This window comes from Canis aureus, chromosome 18 (genome assembly GCF_053574225.1).
Source record: "Canis aureus isolate CA01 chromosome 18, VMU_Caureus_v.1.0, whole genome shotgun sequence".
Lineage (NCBI taxonomy): Eukaryota > Metazoa > Chordata > Mammalia > Carnivora > Canidae > Canis > Canis aureus.
The window spans coordinates 54,053,073-54,075,732 of NC_135628.1; the positions used below are offsets into that span (position 1 = coordinate 54,053,073).

General features: G+C 44.9%; 1 protein-coding gene across 6 annotated transcripts in view; it reads right to left on the bottom strand.

Moving 5' to 3' along the window:
* Nucleotides 1-4,795: 4,795 nt before the first annotated feature.
* Nucleotides 4,796-22,660, bottom strand: part of UBE2H (ubiquitin conjugating enzyme E2 H) — a 107,941-nt gene continuing 90,076 nt past the window's right edge. For 5 of the 6 annotated variants that reach the window (XM_077857326.1, XM_077857324.1, XM_077857325.1 and 2 more), the window contains 2 exons: nucleotides 14,120-14,248; nucleotides 4,796-9,118 (listed from right to left, as the gene is read on the bottom strand). In XM_077857326.1, coding sequence (XP_077713452.1) covers nucleotides 8,994-9,118; nucleotides 14,120-14,248 — 254 coding nt within the window. In that variant the 3' untranslated portion in view covers nucleotides 4,796-8,993. Of the gene's footprint in view, nucleotides 9,119-13,771; nucleotides 14,022-14,119; nucleotides 14,249-22,660 lie in introns of those variants that run through there. The other variant, XM_077857328.1, reaches the window with a different exon arrangement.

Consider the following 22,660-nt stretch of genomic DNA (forward strand, 5'->3'; position numbering starts at 1 on the left):
CGATTGACTTACTTCACTCAGTTTTACCCTTTCTGCCCCGCGCTCTGGCTCCCCCGCCCTCTACCCGGCTGCACCTGTCGCCGCCCCTGCAGCCTGCCCCTTTGTCCCTCCTGGCCCGGCTCTCTTGCTTCTGGAGGACATCCAGGTCCCCGTCCACTCCTCCGTCGCCCTCTCCTTCTCCGCACCCTTGACTCCCGCCCCGGCCGCTCCACGTGGCCCCAGCCGCCGCCATTCACCCTCTCCGCCCCAGGACCCCAGGCCAGCCCGCGTCACCGTCCCCTCCGCGCCGCGCCGCGCCGCACTCGGGGCCGCTCCCGCCCGGCGGCCCTGCTCCCTCCGTGTGACCCCGCTCGCTCCCATCCCGCCGGGCCCCGGGCAAGCCCCCTCCTACAGGAAGCCCTCCCGGCGGCGTGCGGGGCTTTGGGGACACTGGGCTCCTGGCCCGAGGCCGGGGCGAGACGGGACCGCGCGGGCCGGTGGGCGTCCCCTCCCGGGCCGCGGCACCCGCGCAGCTCCCCGCCCTCTCCCCACCCCGCAGGGGCGCTCGCGCTCGGGGAGCCGCCGGGGCTCGGGGGGAGGCGTGCGGGTGGCCTTGCTGTGGCCCGGCCCACGTCCCCCGGCTCCTCTCGTTCGCCGCCGCCCGTGTCGCGGGCCACCGGAGCCCGGCGGGGGCCAGGCCGGCCCAGAGAAGGCTCCTCGCGGCGCGGGCGCGGAGGCTCGAGGCCGGGGCCTCGGGCGGGAGGGACGCGGCGGCGCCGAGGTGCGGGCGCCCCCTGGTGTCCGACGGGGGCCTCTCGGCGCCCGCCTCCCCGCGCCCGGCCCGACTCCGGTTGGGCCACTTCCGTTTCCGCAGACGGCGGCCGGGAGCCGGGGGGGGGGGGCGGGGGGCGGGGCGGCTCGCGGGCTCCAGGCTGCGCGCTGCGCCGCGCCCCGGGGCCCGCCCCCCCCGCCCCCCCCGCCCCCCCCGCCCCCCCCGCCCGCGGGCGCCCACCTGCGGGGCGCCCTGCCCGCCGCTGCACGGCCTCTGCCGACCCGGAGCTCCCGGCTTCTGCCACGTTCGCGGGACCTGGCGCTCTGGCGAGGGCTCTGCTTCTGCGGGAAACGCCGGCTGTGCCCGAAGCTTCCCGGGCTGCGCTGCCCGGCGGGGAGCCCGGAGCCACGCGCGCCCGGTGAGCCCCCGGGGGCGGCAACCGAGGAGCCGACTTTCTTCTCGTTTAATTTCAACTCAATCTGAAAACGAGCAGTGTGAGACAGTCTGTGACACAACTTTTGTCTTGGTAGCACGACGTGCCACTTAAAACACGGAAGATGTAGTGTGCCAGCCGAGATGTGCTGCGGAAAATACAGACTGGATTTCAGAGCTGGCACGAAAACGGAGCGCTCAGTATTCGCGCCAAACTAGGAATTAGGCGGTTGAGCGCCGCCTGCAGCCCAGGGTGTGATCCTGGAGACCTGGGATCGAGTCCCACGTCGGGCTCCCTACGTGGGGCCTGCGTCTGCCTCTCTCTGTCTCTATGAATAAATAAATAACTTAAAAAAATAGTAATTACACACTGAACTATTTTGGATACGCTGAGGTAAATAAAACATTAATTTTACCTTGTTTAAAATAATATGGCTACTAGAAAGTGGTAAATTACTTGTGTAGCTGGCATGGCATCTCTAGATTTGCTCTAGTGGGTAGGTTGGGTCAAATCCGAATCTTATACTCTGACTCCACTGCAGGCCCCAGAGGTTGGTGACATGGTTATCAGCAAATATGGGGATGTGTGTGGCCTAAGTCCTGGACGTCAGGGACCATGGGAGTGATCCCTTGACAGAAGTCACACAGGCAGGCTCATAGGGTCAACCCAGATGCACCTCCAAGGGGCCCCAGATGGCAGGATGAGGTCCCTCCATGGTTTTGGAGGCGGGCACAAGGCTTGGCATGAACCCATGGAAAGAATACTCACCTGTGGCCTGAAGACTTGGCTGCTCACTATCTCTGTGCTTCTCTCTTGGTGCCTCGCAAAGCAGTTAATATGAAATAGGTCCAGGGCCAGGTCCCCTTCTGGAGGGACTCCCAGGGCCAGAGTGAGGATCATAAGGGGAAGCCCTCTTCAGCCACTGCTGAGGTCACCATTATCTTTGAATCATCTCTGGAGGAAGGCTTCATGGGAGACTTTCATATGCTTTTGGAATGATTTGTTACCAGCACATATTTCTTTTGAAATATTTAGAAGTGCATCTTTACAAGCTTGGTTCCATACTTTTTAAGTGCCCACTGGGCTAGAGCAGGCACCTGATTCACTGTTTATACAACCGAAGAGAACAGGATCTAGGCTGAAGCTTCTTAAAAGGAGCTGTGTGTTCTGCTCTTAGCTAGTAGGGGCCTCAGGAGGTGAAACTGAGAGACCTGAAGGCCAAACCTCACAGCTCTCCAGCAACCCCTCTCCTGGTTAATCAGCAATGACGGGGCAGCCAGAAGGGCTGTATTTCTCTTAGGGAGCCCAAGTCTGTCCCTGCCACCCGACACCAGGTCCTAGGAGCCAAGTTTGAGACCCAAAGGGTTCTGGGGAACCCAACACCACACAAGTGTCCAGCCTTAAAAAAAAAAAAAAAAAAACAAAACCCAAAACATAATAGACATACAGACATCCACACACACCCCACATACAGAGCAAGAAGGGAAATATTCCTGTATCTTTTAATCTAACATTAAATCCCTTGTCAGGGCATCTCTTTGGTTGCAAGAAGTTCTAGTGCACAAATCCTACAACATGAGGCATGGGAGAGCAGGGTTGACCTAAGGTGGATCATCCTGGGTTCACCTGGGGATCTGGGTCTGAGAAGACTGTGGGCTCCTCATAAGCAAGGCTGTGCAGTCTCGCAGGCAGTCCCCCAGGGCCTCTGCAGAGCTGGGGATTGGAGGAACCATAAAAACTCTCTTTGCCCTGCTTCCGGGTGGGGAGCAGGGACCACCGGGGTCTAGTGTCACAGGAACTCATTCCCTGGGATGGAGAGCAGGCTTCAGAGATGGCAAGAGAACTTAAGGTGACACAAGTCCTGGGATTCCCTAGTTCTGTGCCAGGACAATACACCTCAGAAACCCTGGGTCCCCCTTCCTAGGAAGGGGGTACTTACTTGCTGCCCCAGTGGCAGTGGAAAGCCACCTGCCCCCTGGGAAGCAGCTGGACTGAGGCTGAGGAAAGAGTGACACGGAGTGTGAGATTACTGTGGTGGTGGGGGGGGGGGGGAGGACCCAAGCCCCAACAAGTGTACCGGGACTTCCCATGGAGTTTTTAAAGCAGCTTCCTGTGAGATCGGTAGAATGGATTGTGCACATGACTCATACACCTCTTAATTCTTTTAGCTGGAAAATGGGATACTCTGAACTTCCGAAGCTGTTTGGGTCCCAAAAACGTCTGATCTTGAAACCTCGATTTCACAGGTTGCTGAAATATCCTCAGGATACTGCATCCCGGGACACGGTATTGGAGTTCAGGATACTGAATGGAGTTCAGAGTCACAGAGGGTCAGAGCCAGAACCTACTCGTTGAGGGACCTCATTTAAAAACACGAACCAGAGGCCGCACAGCTGAGGAAGAGATGGGACAGGGACCCACAGCGCTGGTTGGTCTACTAGTCCTGGCTGAGGGGTGAGCGAGCACCAGCTGCAAAGAACCTGTTGAAGGTTTTGCTTCTGAGCACTGGAGGCAGCCAGGGTAGCTGAGGGCTCACTCGCCCCAGGAGGGCTTCCGGTGCTCATTCACATTAGAGCACCACTCCTAGGTGCCTTACTGTCCCTCTCCCTGGTGGATACGAATCTGGGTCTACTGGAGAATGCGTTAGGATGCAGGGAGGAATCAAGGAGTTGGGGAAATTGAATAAGAAGAGAACAGTGGAAGAGAGCCAGCCGGGGAAGGAAAGCATGTGATCAAGTCATCCCTTTGCCTTAAGGGGCTTTAACAAAATCCAGCCCAAGTGGATTTTCCAGTAGCCTAGGCAACATTGCCATCTGGTGGCCATTGAGGGCACATGCTTTAGAGAGAGGAGTTGAAATGAGAAGCTAACCCACCCAGCGATACCTTTCTGATCCCAAACCCAGCGTTTCCCCACCCGCCCGGTTGAGGCTGGAATTTGGTGCAGCGGGGCCCCCTGTTTAGGCAGATCACCCAGGCAGGAAGCTGCACTGCCTGTGAGCTCCAGGCCAAGTGGATACCCTTCGTTCAGCTGACCAGCAACATGGAAGCCATACCTGTTGATCCACGTGGGGGCAGTGGGGTCCTTCAGGCTACAGGACTTCACAGAAGAGAAGGCCTTTCAAGGCTGTGGAGAAGCCTCACAGCCAGCCTTGTTCATATAGTCAGCAGTTACCTGCCATTCCAGGTACAGAGATGGGACCTGGAGGTGGGGCCTCTTAAGTTATTACTGCCTAAAGGTGACACTCCCTTCCTAAACTAACCCAGTCACTTGCCTTTGTAAGAGCTTCTGTCAAAAACAAAAACAAGGGGCACCTCGGTAGCTCAGTGGTTGAGCATCTGCCCCTTGGGCTCAGGGTGTGATCCCAGGGTCCTGGGATCAGGTCCCTCATCGGGCTCCTGGCAAGGAGCCAATGCCTAGGTCTCTAGGTCTTCTTCCTCTGCCTAGGTCTCTGCCTCTCTGTCTCTTATGAATAAATAAAATCTTTAAAAAACAAAAACAAGCCAATGTCTGCTGCTGAGAGGAGTCAGATGAACAAGGAAGGTGTTTGGTGGTGCCTTTTTAGGGCTAAGTAGTCATGGAGGCTATCATCTTATTGATCAAGGTCCAGCCATTTGCCAAGGTATATACACATTTTATTTTAAAAAGTTTACAGTTTTCATTATACACAACTATTAAGAGGTTATAGTCAGAGGAGGCATTTGTCCTGTTGACAGAAGTGCCCGCTAGATCATCACAATGCAAGGAAAAAGGTGGAAGAGAGGAGATAGGGCAAGGAAAAAATAAGCGGTAAAAAGCTTAGATTTCAATTAGGGGCTGGTAAGTCCCTTTTCTCTCTTCAAGTATCACACAATATGTACCAAATACAATCAGTAAATAATGGCCATTTCTTCCCAAGCCCCCAGCCAAGACGAGTATTTGCTGAAGTGAGAATCCTGGCCCTCTCTCAGGTGGGTGGAGAACTTGCCCACCCGAGGGCTGTTAGCTTCCCTTCCCCAACGGGCCTCCACTCCAGTCCCTGATGGAACAGCCAAGGTGTTCCATGGCCAGAGAAAATATGAACATGGATTCAGAAGTCCAAAGAAACGCAGGTCTTTGCACCCAATCGGAAATGATTTTAGTCAAGAAGGCCGTGAACCTGGTTAGGAAGTTGGTACAAGGAAATGGAACTCTTGCTAACTCTTGTTAATGGCTTTCACTTTTCTGATTGAGTCCCTAGAACGTAGAAGGGCCAGGCGCCATTTAAAATCAAACACCAGTTCCTAGGAACTTGGTGTCTAGCAACTTTACCCATGAAGGCTAGCAGAGGATCTGTCTTTCATGATTCTCAGCCATAATAGGAGGCCTAATAAAAAGCAAGTGTCAGGCCAAGGCCAACCAGGGCTTCAGGGAGCATTTTGAGGGGGAAAAAAAAAAAATCCTTCGAGGGGAGACCCTCCTCAGGAGCTTAGATCAGCCAGTTGGCAATCAGAACAGCTTCTGAAGTGGAAGAATGTTAGGTACTGGAGAGACATATGGCAACTTCTGAGAACTACCCTAGTATAAAATGCTGGTTGAAACTGCACAGTAACCTCAAGGAGGGCGAGAAGACTGAAGACAAAAGAGCGAAATGCCAGCATCTGGCTTGGCTACCACTAAATGCAACCTGCTGGGCCCCGGGGCTGGGGCCACGGCCACCTCGCTTGTCGGTTTTGGCAAGAGCTTGAGCCCGGTCATTTGAACGGGGGCAGAGGATGGCTTGCGCTGGTAAACCACAAGGTAAAACTTCAAAAACTATGGGTACACTAAGAAAGGGAGGGAAACCGCCAGAAGCAACGCTGACCTGCTACCACCACCTTTAAGGGCAATAGTGTTCAGCCCTTCTGAGGGGCTCTGGATGCTTTTGAGTGTTATGATGGGAAACCTGGAAAAGCTTTTGGTGCTGTAACATCCCCTCTTCTAAGCCTTACAGTATCATCTACTAGTGGGGGCAGAATCCTCTGCTTCACAGCCAGGCCTTCTTCCAGCTCCCTCTGCACCTAGAAGCATGGTCTCCTTGTCCTACCCAGGTACAGGAAGGGACAAAAATAATAAAAAGGGATTCTGCTCAACCCCTCAAAACCAGTTTCTCAGAGGATATGAAGAACCCCACACAGAGCCAAAAGCATGCATGGGACCCAAGGTTAATGCCCCAAAAGGACAGATCTGCACAGAACGAGAGGGTACAGCGTGATTTGGGTGGCATTTCCAGAAGCTTCTGTGCTAATGGGAAGCCTAATTACACCTTCATCAGATGGACTTGGATGGACAAACATCACACGCACACATGCTGCAGCCATACTCAGATCTGCGGCTTCACACCTGCAACCTCCCCCAATATGTCTTCATTCGGAAATTCCACACCACCAAACTCCCAGTGCCAGAGCGTTCAATCCGCGACAAGCTGACTTCTTTTTTGTTTGAGAAAAATGTTTTCAGTTGGGGAGCAGAGCTGTGGCTCATATACATTCCCCCTCTAAACTTGGCTCTATTAGTTTGATGGGTTTTGTTTTGACAAGATTAAAAGCAATTATTATTTGGACATTATTTTTTTTTGAAAGGTAATTAGAACACTATTGTTTATACAATATTGAAAAAATACAATTTTTTATTGTTTGAACTCAAATCACCACCCAGCACTTTAAAGCCTACCCTAAGTCGCACCTACAATTTAAACGGTTATAGCACAAGCAAACTGCTAATTCGGCAGGTAAGCAGGTTAGACAGTGCCAGCAGAGACCCTCCCTCCCCCAAAATAATGAGAAGACAACGCGCTAGAAAAGTTAAAGCACACCATTCCATGTTAAATAGTTAACACTACCCCTCCAACAAGCCACAAATGCTAGATAGATAACTCAGTACGGTTAACTAACCACAGCCCTACATAACTGCACTTTAAATTTTTTTTTAAAGAAAACCTTTTGCTTCATGCCCGTAATTAACATAAAATAAGTAAATTCTTTGTCTTTTATTTAGGAAAATAATCATGCTAAAAGCAAGTTGTACTTTATATAGATTTTCAAAGAAAAGATTGATTGTGCTTTTTGAATAAAAAAAGATAGGATATCTTCCAACCTCACGGACTCAAATCTTGTAGAATAGATAGCACTTCTAAACTAAAAACACACATTAGAAAGAAAAATTCAATTATCCCGGTGGGACATTGAAAAATTGTCTTTAGAAGGTTTTAGGATTGGCTAATTCTGCTATTGTCCTATTGGTTGTGGCAAAAAAAAAAGGTGGGGGGGGATACAGACTTGCTGTCTAAAGTTCTCCAAATTCAGTAGGCAACACTCATATCTGAAAGAAACTCTGCCGGCAACCTGGACATATGGTGAGCTAAGTAAACATTTGATTAGCAGGCATTTTCAACTGTCTGATTTCCTCTTAACAAATACAGGAGAGAATATGTTCTTCCTTCAAAACCTGTTCTACTGCATCATATTTCCGAACTCTTTCCTCCTCTTCAGTCACACTCTGAAAAAAGTGGTTTGTTTTTCTCGTGTGGAGTCACTTTGGGTACAAGGACCTTTATATGTTCCAATTATTACTCATTTTAAATTTAGAATGTGTGTTGGTCTAAAAACACCCGTTTCCCACTCCCACAAGCAGATGATGACCAGACTCCTGCCAAGAGCAGCAGCAGAAGGGAAAATAAACCCCAAACATGAATGAGAGTACCCAGGAGTAGCAGCCACAGGTGGGTCTTCTTGCTGAGTCTAATGGTCCACTGAGCGGCTATCCAAGGAGGAGGCCATCTCTTGGTAGGTGAAGATTAAATTTGCAACCTAAGCACAATTCACATGCACACACCAAAAAGAAAAAAAAAAAAGAAAGAAAAAAAAGAAAGAAAGAAAGAAAAAGGATGGGGGGGAAGCTCCAACCCAAACAAAACCACCCACAATCACCCTCAAATTTAAAGCTCTTAGTCCAGGGTAGCATCACAAAGTGGCCAATAAGATGAGGATGTGACTCTGCACGTGCTGGATGAGATGAAATACCTTCCCAGTCACTTTACTCCTCCTGTCCTGTCCTCTCAGAAAGGTATGGATTTCAAGCTCCACCCCAAGAAAAAGAATCAGGTTCAGAAAACACTTCCAAAAGGTTCTCCAAAGCAAAAACACTTGTGGGCTGTAGGGCCTGATAGCAAGACAGGCAGGAATCTACATATAAAAATGTACTTAAAATCCAGAGTCAAATGGTTTTAGGTTTCAACACTCCAATTAGCTCTCTGTCTTATACCGTTACTCCACAGAAATGGGGCCACCCAGGACTCACAGGAAGGAATGGCTGTGGCTCTGACACGGCTGGCTCTACACCTTCCCACAGCAGGCCTTTTCCTCCCCTGGCTCCTCCCGTCCATTTTGAAAAAGCACTATTCTATCTTCACGTCCAAGAGCTGGTTGGTTTGGTTTGTTTCTTTGGAACCATCGATAAAAGAAGCAACTTTTTCCTGTTAGTTTTACTCATGTCTACCTATCAGAGCGGCTATTTCTTTTGACAGTTCAGTAGCACACAGGCTGACTTGGCCAAAATGGACTTATGAATGCATGCATTCAGACCGCATATTGCTACCAAAATGGAATGTGGGAATATGCTATGCACCTCAGGTTGAGAAATGACCAAGAAATCAAGATCTAAAGGGTGATATATAATATATATATATCAATGCTATTATTCATAAAAACCTTGTTTAGTAATAAAAAAAATTGCTTTGTTTAAATATGAATATTATAGTCTGCTTCTCATGGTTAGGAAATAATAGTCTTTCTGAAAAGCAGGTGCTTTTTCTACTACAACTCCATATCCTGGGCCTCATCTTCCGAAAAGTCAGACATAGAACTCTCCGACGAGCTGTCACCGGTACCCTCTTCCTGCTCTTTCAGTGCCTCCTCCGTGGCGTATTTCTGGATGTACTCTGCATGGGGGAGGGGAAGGGGGAGAGGAATAAAGAAAACACAGGGGTGGTGACCAGGGAGGCAGGTGCTTCAGTGAACCCAAAGCTGGCAAAGTCCCAGGGAAGTTTGAGCCTTCCTTACTTGTTGGGGAGCCTTCCTTACTTGTTGGGGTGGGCTGGGCGAGGGTAAGAAAGGGGACCTTCTCATGGTCATTAAAGCTAAGGGGAAAATCCCATGGAAGACGTCTTTGGAGTTCATGCCTTTTGCCCCCTTAGTAAAAGAGGCAAAAGTAGCATGTCTGATATATACACACATATATACACACATACACACACACACACACACACACACACACGCTGCACCTCCATCCCAGAACTCCCTTGGGCCATCACCTCCCAGGTGTGTGAGCACCTCCCAGGTGGATGTGTACAAGGCAGCCGACCCACCCCGGGCAGTGTCTGGTGTTGACTGGCCTCCCCTCCTGCTGCGTGGGCACCCTCACTCTTGCCTTGTTGCCTATCCATGTGGCTGCATTCCTCCAACCTTGCAGGACTGGGGAAGTGCAAACCCCATCCTTTCTTTTTCTCTCTCTGTTAATAGAACTATTCACCTCCCAGGTAGAGCAGGACTAGTTATGATTCCATAGTAATTTATAAGGAAATCCCCCATCATTTTTAGACTTGCAGTTATATAATTACAGTCAGCCCAAATCTATTATTTTAGGAAAAGATTTTAGTCTAAACAGATCCTGCCTGTCAGGTTTTTGAAGCAGCTGGTGAAAACAGTCTCTCAATCTGCTCAGGAATGAGCTGCTATCTGGAGACACAGTGAGCCCAAGTGACTTGATCATCTATTATTTACCTGAAGATTTATGCATCTATAGCCTAGGCTGAGAGAGAATTTTAAGAACTGCTGAACAAACAAACTTGTTCCTAAAAACTCTAAGTGCACACTGTTCTTAAGTAAATAGCCTACACACACACACAATATGAAAAGGTAAGACAGACCCTATCCAGAGCGCCAGAAGGGGGGAAACACGCCGGTCCTTACATTTTGTTTCTTCTCCTATGGAATCACAGGGGCCAAATGCCAAAGATGAGGAACATGGTCAAAGGGGCCTGCCAAGTTTGAATGATGTCACACAGGGGCTAGCTAAGAATCTTTTTTATGTTTAAAGGGTTATATTTTTTAGAAGATTTTATTTATTTATTCATGAGACACACAGAGAGAGGCAGAGACACGGCAGAGGAAGAAGCAGGCTCCATGCAGGGAGCCCAGTGTGGGACTGGATTCCCGGACCCCAGGATCACAACCTGAGCCGAAGGCAGATGCTCAACCACTGAGCCACCCAGGCATCCCTGTTTTTTGTTTTTTTTTTAAAGATTTTATTTACCCATTCATAATAGACACAGAGAGGCAGAGAGAGAGGCAGAGGGAGAAGCAGGCTCCACGCAGGGAGCCCGACATGGGACTCAATCCTGGGGACTCTGGGATCACGCCCTGAGCCAAAGGCAGACGTCCAACCACTGAGTCACCCAGGAGTCTCGGGTTATTTATTTTTAAAGATTTTATTTATTTACTTGAGAGAAAGAGAGTGAGCAAGCATGAATGGTGGGGGGAGTGGCAGGGGGAGAGGGAGAAACAGACTCCCCATTGAGCAGGGAGCCCAATGTGGGACTCAATTCCAGAATCCTGGGATCATGACCTGAGCTGAAGTCAGATGCTCAACCGAGCTATCCAGGAGTCCCTAAAGGGTTGTTTAAAAAAAGGGGGGGTGGGGGGAGGAAAGAATATGTGACAGAGACTCTATTTGTGGCCAAATCTGGCCCTTTAGAGAAAAAGTTTGTAGACTTCTTAGAACCCTACAAACTCATTATAATAAAGTTTTATGTGGAGATGAGGTTCTAAAAGCTTCTGATTAGGTAAGAACTTACCTGAATTTATTCTTCAAAGAGAGAGAAATGTTTATTACAGTCTTAGAAATGTTATTTTTACCCTCTACTGGGTCAGCTATGTCCCTGCATTTGTAGAAAGCTGCTGCACTTTGATATTTCTCTCTGACGCTATAAGGTGATACTCTTTAGTATATTTGAGGAAATAAATAGGTCTTAAGTGCTAAGCTTACTAGGACAAGGGTTTTTAGGAGATAGAAGAATAAAGAGCAAGGTCACTAATGAGCAGGAGACACAGATGCAGATAAAAGCAGTTAGTGCCACCGGAGGGAAGTGTGGAGGAAGGGACCCTGGCCTCTGAGAGCCAGGAAGCCAGGCACACCTGACCTGACCCTGGAAGGAATTCTTAGCTGCAGCATAGGACATGCCACTCCAGGGGAATGCACAGCCTTGCCAAAAGCACAAGGGAGAAGGCCATGGCCGGGAGGTTAAAACAACACTGAGAACTATGTTTATATCTGAAACAAATAAGGCAAAATGTATAGGTCTTGCTGTAGTTAGATGGTGAGCATATGGTTAAGTTATTTTCTGGTTTTTTTTGTTGTTGTTGTTTGTTTGTTTTTGTAGGGTTGAAACTTTCCCTAAGGAAGGGAATATAGTTGGCAAACTCATCCAATTTGATGGTCACATAGTGATACATTTAGGAGTAAAGGCAAAGATGGAGCTCACCACACAGTGAGAGAGAGCCATGAATGGCAGGCTAAGATGTCACTCAGTAAAGGTTTCTAAGCAGGCAAGTGTCCTATCCTACAGGCAGCTCATACTTACACAATTTAAAAAATCAACTATATGTGAACATTGACTAAAATCCACAGTAAGAAAGGTTACCAAGCGTGGAAATGTCTGGTAGCAGCCTGGGAGAGAAGGCCCATCTAGACACAGTTTTGGAAATCACCTACCTGGAGGTAGCTGTGAAGGGTGAATCAGCTCCCCAAGTGGGGAGGGAGAGTGAGGGTGGGTTAAATGACTGAATCTTAAAAGAATGACCATTGACCATGTTTGGGAATGGAATGAGAAAGGTTTTCAGGAAGGGAAGGGGCAAAATAGCAAGGCTGCAGAGAAGTCTGGAAAATGGTTCTTGAGCAGGGTGCATATGATTAGGAAGAAATGAGAACACAGGAGGAGGGAAAACAAACTAGACCTCAGGAGTTTAGGGCAAGGAAGTGAGGAGTTTGAAAATGACAGGAAATAAAGAACAGGACTCCTCAAGAGGTCCATGGGAGCAGACACAGGCTTCTGAAGCAGGGATGCCTCTGACAGGCTGGGTGCAGGAGAACTGGGAGAACAACCTCAGGCTGGGGGCCAGGGGAGCGTGTTTAAGCAATCAGCCCTGATTTTCACATTACGCAGGAAGACAAAATGATAGCCAACACTGACATTTCAGGAAGCTCAAATTCCCTAAGCTAGAGCTTGCCATTCTAAAATAAAAACATAGGGTGCCTGGTTGGCTCAGGTCACACATGATCTCAGGGTCCTGGGATCCAGCCCCGCATCTGGCTCCTTGCCCACTGGGGAGTCTGCTTCTCTCTCCCTCTATCCTCCCCGCCCCACCCCGCCCTGCTTACGTGTGCGTGCTCTCTAATAAATAAATAAAATCTTTTAAAAAATGTAGATTGGATTCCTTTTGTAATTGGTGCTAGAGCAGATATGTACTAAAACAAGAATCATGTTGCTGAGGCACAATGAATGTAAGAACTAGAGAAATACGCTCTGCAATGAGGTATCTGTGGGCTGCAGATACTGTTAAGTGATGTTTGTGTCACAATTTTAACACAGTCTCATAATAGAACTTTATCTGGTTGAAATGGACTTTTTTTCCTTTGAAATACTTGTTTGGCTATACAGATATTCTGCTACATAAATTAGGTATTAATTTGCAAAATACCTGAGACTTAAGTAAATTAATTAGAGTAGATTTATTTCTATTTTATCTCAACAGAAGCGCCAAACAGTACCCTACAAAGATTAGGGGAGAATGAGAAAACAAAAGGAAAGCGTGAGATGTGCCTGTCTCATACCAGCACAGTTAAGAGGGAAGACCTATATATTCCAGGCGCTCGTAAATTATTCCTACTGTCATCTCCCGCAGATGGGCCCCAGAGGGGCCACACAATTGGCAGAAGTCATGCTAAAAATTAGGTAAATACCAATGCCTGTCACTTGGTAAGAAGAGCAGACCTACTTTCATGGACTCTGAATTCCTTTCCTTTCTGGTGGAACTTTATCTAGACTTTTCACTATGAAGGATCTCAAGCATGCAGAATAAAAATGAACACCAGTAAGCCAGGGTGAAGCTACAGATGTTCTCTTGAAACCAAAAGTTCATTTTAATGAACTTTATGTCTCATTAGCAGGTAAACTATTTAAGAATGAGAAAATAGTAGGATTCTAAATCCTAAAGGATGGACAAACTAGCACTACTACTACCAGCACACTTCTAACTTTGAACAGTACATTTCACGTTTTACTAGAAAGCTGGGCCCTGGGGCTAGGTATCTACAGCAGATAAATGTGCCCAGATGTAAACTTTCCAAAGTAAAAGAAAATCAGTATGGGGCCAAGAAAAGAAGCCAGCTGGGTATTCTTAATTCAACAGGTAAAATGATACAATAAAAAAAGTATAAGGATAAATTTGGCATTTCCCAACTTCCAAAGTTAACTGCTTTTCTGAAAGGCCAGGATGATACTATCTGTAAACAAATGTGAGATTATGCCCTTCAATTAATATTTCATTCTCGAATCCAATTTTCTAATTTTATAGGACAAGAGGAAACAAATGGAGGCTAAGATTCTTTTGTACAGAGGTCCATGGGGATTTCCGGCAGGGTTACATGTACCACCACCCAACAGGTGCCTCCCATTTTCTCATCTTTCCTTTTGCTCTTTCTCGCTCCTTCTCCTCTTCCTTGCTGGGACATTCAGGGGCCAGTGAGCTCCGCTCCAGCCCACAGACAGTGGTCTCTTTAAAGGCCTGAGAAAAATTATTAGTAACTAAGAAGGGCTTTTAATGATGAAAGCCCAGTACATGTAAGTTTTTCTGTCTCCAGGTTAAATTATTTGCCTTCTTACCTTTAATTTTCTGCTTGTATTCTTCTGGTCGGTGGAGATACATGGCTGCAGCATCACCATTGAGAGGATCTATGGGGTTGGGATAGGCCAACAACTGGGGCAGGAAGGACTCAAATATATTGGTAAGATCTGAAAAACAAACAGAAATATGTCATGCATGGAAAAAAACAAGTCACCTAAAATTCACTTGAGTTCAGTAGTCAAAACCGCTTATCTTCTGAAATAATCAACCACATGAAAGTGTTCCATAAAAGTGTGCTCCATTACATGTGATCTCTATAACATATTCCTTTTGATACCAATTTTAAAATTTAATATTTAATTTTAATTTAAAGAACCAAATAAAGGTATACCTGATACTCCACTTTCAAAGGCAATCATCCCAATTTGAATTCACTCCATGTTTTAAACCAAGAATTCAGAAATAGTACATACATCATTTAATTAAAATGTGTACCCCAAAACTCTACCACTCTATATCCTTACAAAATGGGTAGTCTCTTAATATTGCCTCTTTCTACAAATTTGAAAATCCCCACTCTGAAAAGTATTCAAGCACCAGATCTCAGAAGAACACAATTTTATAGGCCTGATGTTTAATTCAATTCTCATCACCTTCAATGGAGGTAAATAGAACCGGTTTTTAAATTCTTCTGGCTAATGAAAGTAGGAATCTACATAGGCCACTTAAAATCATAGATAATAAGACAGAGAAGTACCAATTTATTGAATTTATTGACAATCATTTTAATAAACATTTACTAACTCCCTTCTTGCCAGATGCAGCACAAGGTGCTGGGTATACACGGATAACATTTACACACACAGCAGAGTCAACAAGAACTCTGCAGTCATATAGTGTTTTATAAAGGAAATAGGCCTTGCAAACCTGTAAAATAAACTACATGTTCCCATCACTTCAGAGATGCTATAACTTCCATTCTATTTGCTGCTCAGCAGATGGTAAACTGTGGAATCTTAGTGCTTCCAGCTCTCTGCCCTAGTCCAGTTACTCTATCATGTTTTATAGAAAAATTTCTGTTTCTGGAAGGAATGCTAGAGTATAGCAGCATAAAACTATTCTTTTATTTATTCTGCTCTCTTAACATATTTTTTCCCCTTTAGAGTGAGCACTTTTATGCAGTATTATAAATGAATGTTTGGTCAAGCCACATCAATTTAGCTTAGTGATTCTTAGCCAGGGGTGATTTTGCTCCCCAGCAGACATCCTATAATGTCTGGAAAGATTTTTAGTTGTCACACCTGGATGGGGAAAGGGGACAGGTGGTGTACCAGCCGTTGTGGATAGAGGCAGTGATGTTGTTAAACATCCTACAATGCACAGGAGAGCCCTTTACAACACCTAATTACTTGGACCAAAATTCAATAGTGCTGAAGCTGAGAAATCCTGGTCTAGAGAAAAGGGATTGACTGACTTTTTCATAAATGGCCAGAGTAAATTAGACTTTGTGGGCAACATCTGGACTCTGTTGCATGTATTCAACATTTAGCTCTACCACTGTAGCACAAAAGCACCCACAAATGGATATGGATGTGTTTCAATAAAACTTTATATACAAAACCAGGCAGCCAATGTTTGTCATCTTCTGCTTTAGAAAACCCTACAAATATAACAGAAAGAGAAGCAGGCTCTACGCAGGGAGCCCGATGTGGGACTCGATCCCGGGACTCCAGGATCATGCCCTGGGCCAAAAGCTCAACCACTGAGCCACCCAGGCTTCCCTAATTTATATTTAAATAAGCTCAGGTCTAGACAGTAATGTCTAGAGTCCCAGGATGTCTAGCATAGTCCCATTCTCATGCACCAGGTACTGACAGAGCTTGTTTACCTTGAGCCCAGGGAAAAGAGACTTGGTATTATTACACAGACTGGAGCTATTTCTCCTTCATAAAGCTAACTTCCCAAATAACCACGATTCCCATACACCAGAAAATAAATGCAGAGATTCCTAATCAAAAAAGCAAAACAAAAATAACCTTTCAAGATAACTCAATCACACTGCTATTTTACTTACAATTATTTTTTTAAAAAGGAAGCAACATGTTCAACAAATCAGTAATTATTCATGGTATAAAACCACTGAAAACTATTCAAAGACTAGAGAATAAAATATACTTATTTTCCTTTTTTTTTTTTTTAATTTATTTATTCATAGAGACACAGCTAGAGAGAGAGGCAGAGACACAGGCAGAGGGAGAAGCAGGCACCATGCAGGGAGCCCGACATGGGACTCGATCCCGAGTCTCCAGGATCACGCCCTGGGCTGCAGGCGGCGCTAAACCGCTGCGCCACCGGGGCTGCCCTATACTTCTTTTCCTAATGTCAGAGGATAAAGTCCATAAAATGGTATGCTCTAGGGCAGCCCAGGTGGCTCAGCAGTTTAGTGCCGCCTTCAGCCCAGGGCATGATCCTGGAGACCCCAGATCGTGTCCTACATCAGGCTCCCTGCATGGAGCCTGCTTCTCCCTCTGCCTGTGTCTCTGCCTCTCTCTCTCTATCTCATGAGTAAATAAATAAAAAATCTTAAAAAAAAAGGTATGCTCTATAGAATTATAACTATGTACAGTACGTGTGCATAAGAACATCTAAAATGTTATCTCAAGGTAATAGGCTTACAACTTCTACTCTTCATACATCAAGTGACATTTTGCTTTTTTTACCTTTAAAAATAGCATTTTCCTATGAATGTCCTTTCTACTTCTGCACATGTTTGAAATATTTAAATAAAACAGAAGTCTAAAAAATTAAGGTAAATAAACTCAAAAGAAAAAAAAAACAAGAGGAGAAGGTGGGCAGGTTTTACAAACACCATGAGTTGGGAGCAGAGGAGTTAACACAGGAATGGTAGCAGGGACAGTCTGCACTACAAGCCTTGTAAGTACTTTACATGCACTCTTAGGGTCACTATAGCCAATGAGCGAGGTACCATTACTATCTCCATACTGCACCTGGGAAAATTGAGGCACGGGGTGGGGGTGGGTAGGTAACTTGCCCAAGGAACTCGGTTTCAATCCTGGGCTTATCCACCACGCTGCCTCTGTCAACAGATGAAATGAGCATTGCCTAAACCTTCATGAAGAAACAAACTACCCACATCTTGGCATTAAAATTGCATATCCTCAGAAATGGCCAACCTCCCTACCACAAAGTCTTCCTTTCTTACAAGTTCAAGGCCAGAAGGGTGATCTTTAAGCAGAGAATGTTAAGGCATTTCTGTGGCTGAAATGTTTGATACTTTACAGAGGCCATGTGCTTGTTTCCAAGTAGCTAAACCACAGAAAAGTAGCCCACAGCTGTTTGCAGATACCTGCAGGTGGGGACCTGGGAGTTCTTCTGTCACACTGGCATTACAGGCTCTACTCAAAAAGATTAGCAGCTGAAAAGTTATCAAACAACATCAAAAACCTTTAAAATACACACACACACAGCCCCCCCCCCGCCCCCCGCCGAAGTATAGGTTTTATTCTCTTTTAAGTAATGTTAAGGAGTGCTTTAGGACTTGAGAATATGGCAGACAACATGTTTCATAACTAGGTGCTTCCTGTGTTCCAAGAAGGAATTTTTATACCCTTTCCCCACTATTTTTAAGTTTTTCAAGCTACCGATAAGTGTCTTTGCCTAGATATTTGTTCTCAATAAGTAAAAGAATCCTCAATTATTTGTTCTACCTTCCTATGTCTCTCGTCTTCCTGCATTAACACACTTCTGGTCCATTTTACAGATGTGCTGTGTCACGCCTGTAAAACAGAAAAGCAGAAAAAGGAAAGTACCACAGCCCAGTTGTGGGCAGAAGAGGACAGCATTTGAAGACCAGGAAGTTGTGGTTATGGTCATTTTTATTTTATTTTTTATTTTTAGATTTTATTTAATTATTTGAAAGAGAGATAGCACGAACAGGGGAATGGGCAGAGGGAGAGGGAGAAGCAGACACCACATTGAGTGGCAGCCAGATGCGGGGCTCATTCCCAGGCCCTGAGATCAAACCCTGAGCCAAAGCCAGACATTTAACTGCCTGAACCACCCAGGCGCCCTTGCTATAGCTGTTTTAAAGCAGTTAACACAGCCCTGAAAGTGGCTAACAAAGTGATTCCTACTGAGAGGGTCTTCCCCAAGGAAACATCTCTCAAAAGTTGCAGATAAAAATCTTCTTTCAAGATAAATGTTGACAAAGAAATCTAAACTGTAAACTGAAAGTGAACTAAAGATAGTCACCTTTGGAAAAATCCATCATAAAATGAGTATTTTCCCCCTAGAATTGTTTATAATAGTAATAAAACTTCAACATCTTTCAGTTCAAAAGTCTCTTAAAAAAATATTAATCTTCCACTTTTTGAAAGGGAGAGAACCAGACACACAGAGCAACCCAATCTCGAGATTATAGTCAGCTGGTTTCCATTACTGGCTGCCTTAATTTTTTAAGGAAGTCCAAAGACCCCTGAGAAGTACAGTTTATGATGAGCAAACAGCTCTTACTTTTGCTTTGGACTAAATCAGCACTTACAAAAATGCAGTCCATTAAGACAGATTCTTCAGCCTGATCTTACAGTATTAATATTAACAATATTACAACACTCATTCCTCAGTTTAGGTACTTCAACTAATAATTTATATTCATATTTCATTTTTTAAACACTCAAATCATACTGATCTTTCATCAAAAGCAGCACCATTCACCCCCTTTAGTCCAGAGCAATGGTTCCTGGTGAGTCTGGATCCTTGCTGTTTGTCCATCAGAATTACCTGTGGCATTTTTTCAAAACATGCATGCTGAGGCCTCATGACCTACCCCATGGATTCTGACTTAGACAAGCTGACATCATTGTGTGTGTGTGTGTGTGTGTGTGTGTGTGTGTAGAATTGCACAGCCAGGAAACACTACCTACCCTATACACCCCTAGCCCCAGAAAACAAAGAGGGCTGTTTGCTTGCAGGTTCTCTGAAAATGTTCAGGACTCTCAATTAAGCTGCTCAGGAGGCTCTAGTGAAGCCAACTCCCTGACCCTTTCAGTACTCCTTCCTGCATGATGCTATCATTGTCACTTCCTCTGGGTGGAGGTATTCCAAACTAAAGGTAGGAGAAAGTGAATCCATTTTTGAGGGCAGTAAAGGGCTGCTTCAGAGCATAAAGGGCAGCAAGAGATACCACCTAACACATTGTGGACATAGGGTAGAGCAAATTCCATTAGACTGAACTGTTTCTAGCAAAAGTTGTAAACAACAGATGGGAAACCTACAAGACCACAAATCTAATCTCAGGCCTTCCACTGACTTGCTCTCTTTGACCTTGGGCAGGTCTCTTCCTCTCTGCAACTTAATTTCTTCATCTACAAAAAGAGAAGTATAATACTGTAGTTCCTTACAAGGAAGAATTACACATTACTAAAAAGGACTATAAAACAGGCTTCATATGGCATCAAAGGACTAAAATTTTCATAAAAACATGCCACCTTCTTAGAAATTTCAGCTATCTGTATCCTTCAAAGAATACACATTAATTAAAATGAGTCACACTGAAAAAAAAATGCACCAATTCTTAAAGTAAAGCCACCCTACTTCAGGTGACTCACAAAAAGATGGGACATGGCTTTAAGGAGAAAACACAGGAGGGGATGAATCACAGATCATGTTTTATTCTTGGCTGTTTATAAACCAGTGACCAGAAGGTATTTCTTCTTCCTCTATTTCCTTTGAATGTTAAAGTGGAAATTTTGGTAAAGCATGCTGCTATCTTCAGGTTAAAGCCCTCCAGATGCCCAGAGCTTGACGTGGCCTGCCCACCAGGAACCGTACACCAGGGACCTGTATCAGGCAGGCAGTCACCCCAGAGACTTTAACTTGCATAACATTCATCTGTTTTTCAGATTTAACACCTAAAATGCTGTAACTTGGAAACCACGGCCATCACACAGTACAGTCATGGCTACAGTCATGGCTAGGTGCCAAGTCGTCAAAGCCATCCCCTCCTCCCACATCTCTTCAAAGGCCATCTATCCTACTCCTTCAAGATGCCCAATGCCCTGGGTTCCTTCCATTTAAAAGCAAACAACATACAGAAAAACTTGCTCAGAAAGACATCATTCACTTGCACAGTGTGTGAACTCTGTGGTGTTTATAATTTAAGAAGTAGCTTCATATACTCTTACTCTGGGAAGCTCATCATTTTACAATTTAAAAAAAATAAGTCTATGCTGTTAACTACCAAATCTTTCTAATCAGTCCTTTATATTTCTGGTCTTACCAATTAGACATGCTTAAAATTATTTCCTTGAAAACCTAACCTTTTCTCCTACTACCTAGGTAGACTCCAACACCCTTGTCCCTAGGCTCTAGGACTTTGATTAGGCTTTCTCCTTTATTCCATGTACTCAGTTGGTTTTCCAGACTCACTAATTGTCCTAACAAAATGCCTCTAGTTCCTCTTCTGTTTTCCCTCGCATGTAACTACACCAAGCCCAATGTACCATTCCACTTTGGATCAGGGCAACCACCTCCTTGATGGCGCTCTAGGATTCAAACTCTGTAATCAGAGAAATTTCCTTAAAACAATCACTCAGGTAATTTCCCTTCAAAAGCAAGTTCCTCTTGTTTTCCTTCAAAACTCTTCATATTCTAGAAGCATGCTATCCAAACAAACTTAGAGTTCATTGGCCCCTCTTCTCTGATGGAGGACCCCTGGCTTCTCGAGTTTCACTGTACCACCCACAACTCCTTATGGTATTTATTTGTTCCATAATTCAACAAGGAGCAAGGCTGAGAACAAGAAAATAAAGTCCTACTCATAATTAGAGAGGTTAAAAAGATGGAGAAAAATCACAAATTGTTGGTTCTAGTGGTCTAGAACTAATGATTTTCTAGAACTCACACAGATCTCCTATGTCTGTGGACTTCTGGCTATGATAGTTGAAGCTAATGGCTAAACAGTTGAGATCACTTGAGAATTTCAACTGTGTTATTCATATCCTTGATTTATTAGAGAAAAATCAGCAGCTGCCCTTTCAAAACCCCCTAATTCACTTTTGCTCATCTTATAAGCAATTGTAATTAATCAATCATGAAATGCTAATAGGCAAGTCATAAATCTATGATATATATTCATAATAAAAACCATAAAATTCCATTTCATTCTTTTTTTTTTTTTTAAAGTTCTGGCTCTTTTTTTTAATTAATTAATTTATTTATTTATTTATTTATGAATGATAGTCACACACACGGAGAGAGAGAGAGACAGAGACACAGGCAGAGGGAGAAGCAGGCTCCATGCACCGGGAGCCCGACGTGGGATTCGATCCCGGGTCTCCAGGATCGCGCCCTGGGCCAAAGGCAGGCGCCAAACCGCTGCGCCACCCAGGGATCCCTCATTTCGTTCTTTTTTTTTTGAAAGCTTTTCAAACTTTTTTTTCTTGGAGGGGGAAGAGGTATCTACTAGATGCATAAAAAATACATACAAATGTATATTAGTTAAATTTTTAACTAATTTAATGTAGTTAATTTTTTTTAAGATTACAACAGGGCAAATAAAATTTCCAGATTTCCTTCTGTTATTTAATAATTTTGGTTAACTAACTGATGTTTACTTTTCCACTCTTTAACTAGGTCCTAAGAAGTTTGAATATTAATAATGGATTTTTAAAATTTCTCCTGTTTACAGTCTGTGAATATGAAAGGAAGTGAAATTCTACCCTTACAAATGAGGAATCCTCAAAAACCTATATAGTTCTTCAACCCAAAGAACTGCATTCATATGATCAAGCAGTTGTTCTGTGTGAAGGACTCAGCAAGCAGGGGCCCTAGAGGCTGACAGATATCTTGAGGAAAACTTCAAAAAAGCTGGTCAGGAAGAATGCCCTTAGGTGGGTAGGTGGACTTGCAAGAAGAAATGGCTTTGAAATTAAAAAATAACATTCTCTAAAATAACTAACTTGAACCCAACTTCAATGAGGAAAGCCTAATCCTATAGCTGCTTTGAGGGCACACACGTGGTGAGAAGCAGACCACTACAAAGACCTCCTGTGGTACTATGGCACAGAACCAGCTGGCCAACAGGGCTTGCCACGCCATATTTAGTTTACTGATGGCTGACATGCTGCTAATGGAATAGTATATCAAGCCACCAATCTGCTGGATGATAAATTCAAGACTGTATCCAATTACTTAACTGAGAGGGCCTTCTGTGTTTCTGTGTGGATAAAATATATAAAAAATATGAATTCATCAGATTTATAAATGTTCTCAAGGTTAGTCCATGCAGATCTTTTATTTTTTTAAGTAGGCTCCATGCCCAGTGTGGAGCCCAATATGGGGCTTGAATTCACAACCCTGAGATCAAGACTTGAGCTGAGATCAAGAGTTGAATTCTTAATCAACTAGGCCACCCAGGTGCTCCCCACGGGGATCTTTTAAAGACAGAATAAGGTCTTACGAAGAGGGTCATGCAAGCAAAAAAAAAAAAAAACAAAACACACCTCCCTCTTCACATCTTTCAAGAAAAAAAAGTCCAATTAGGAATTAGTAAGAATTAG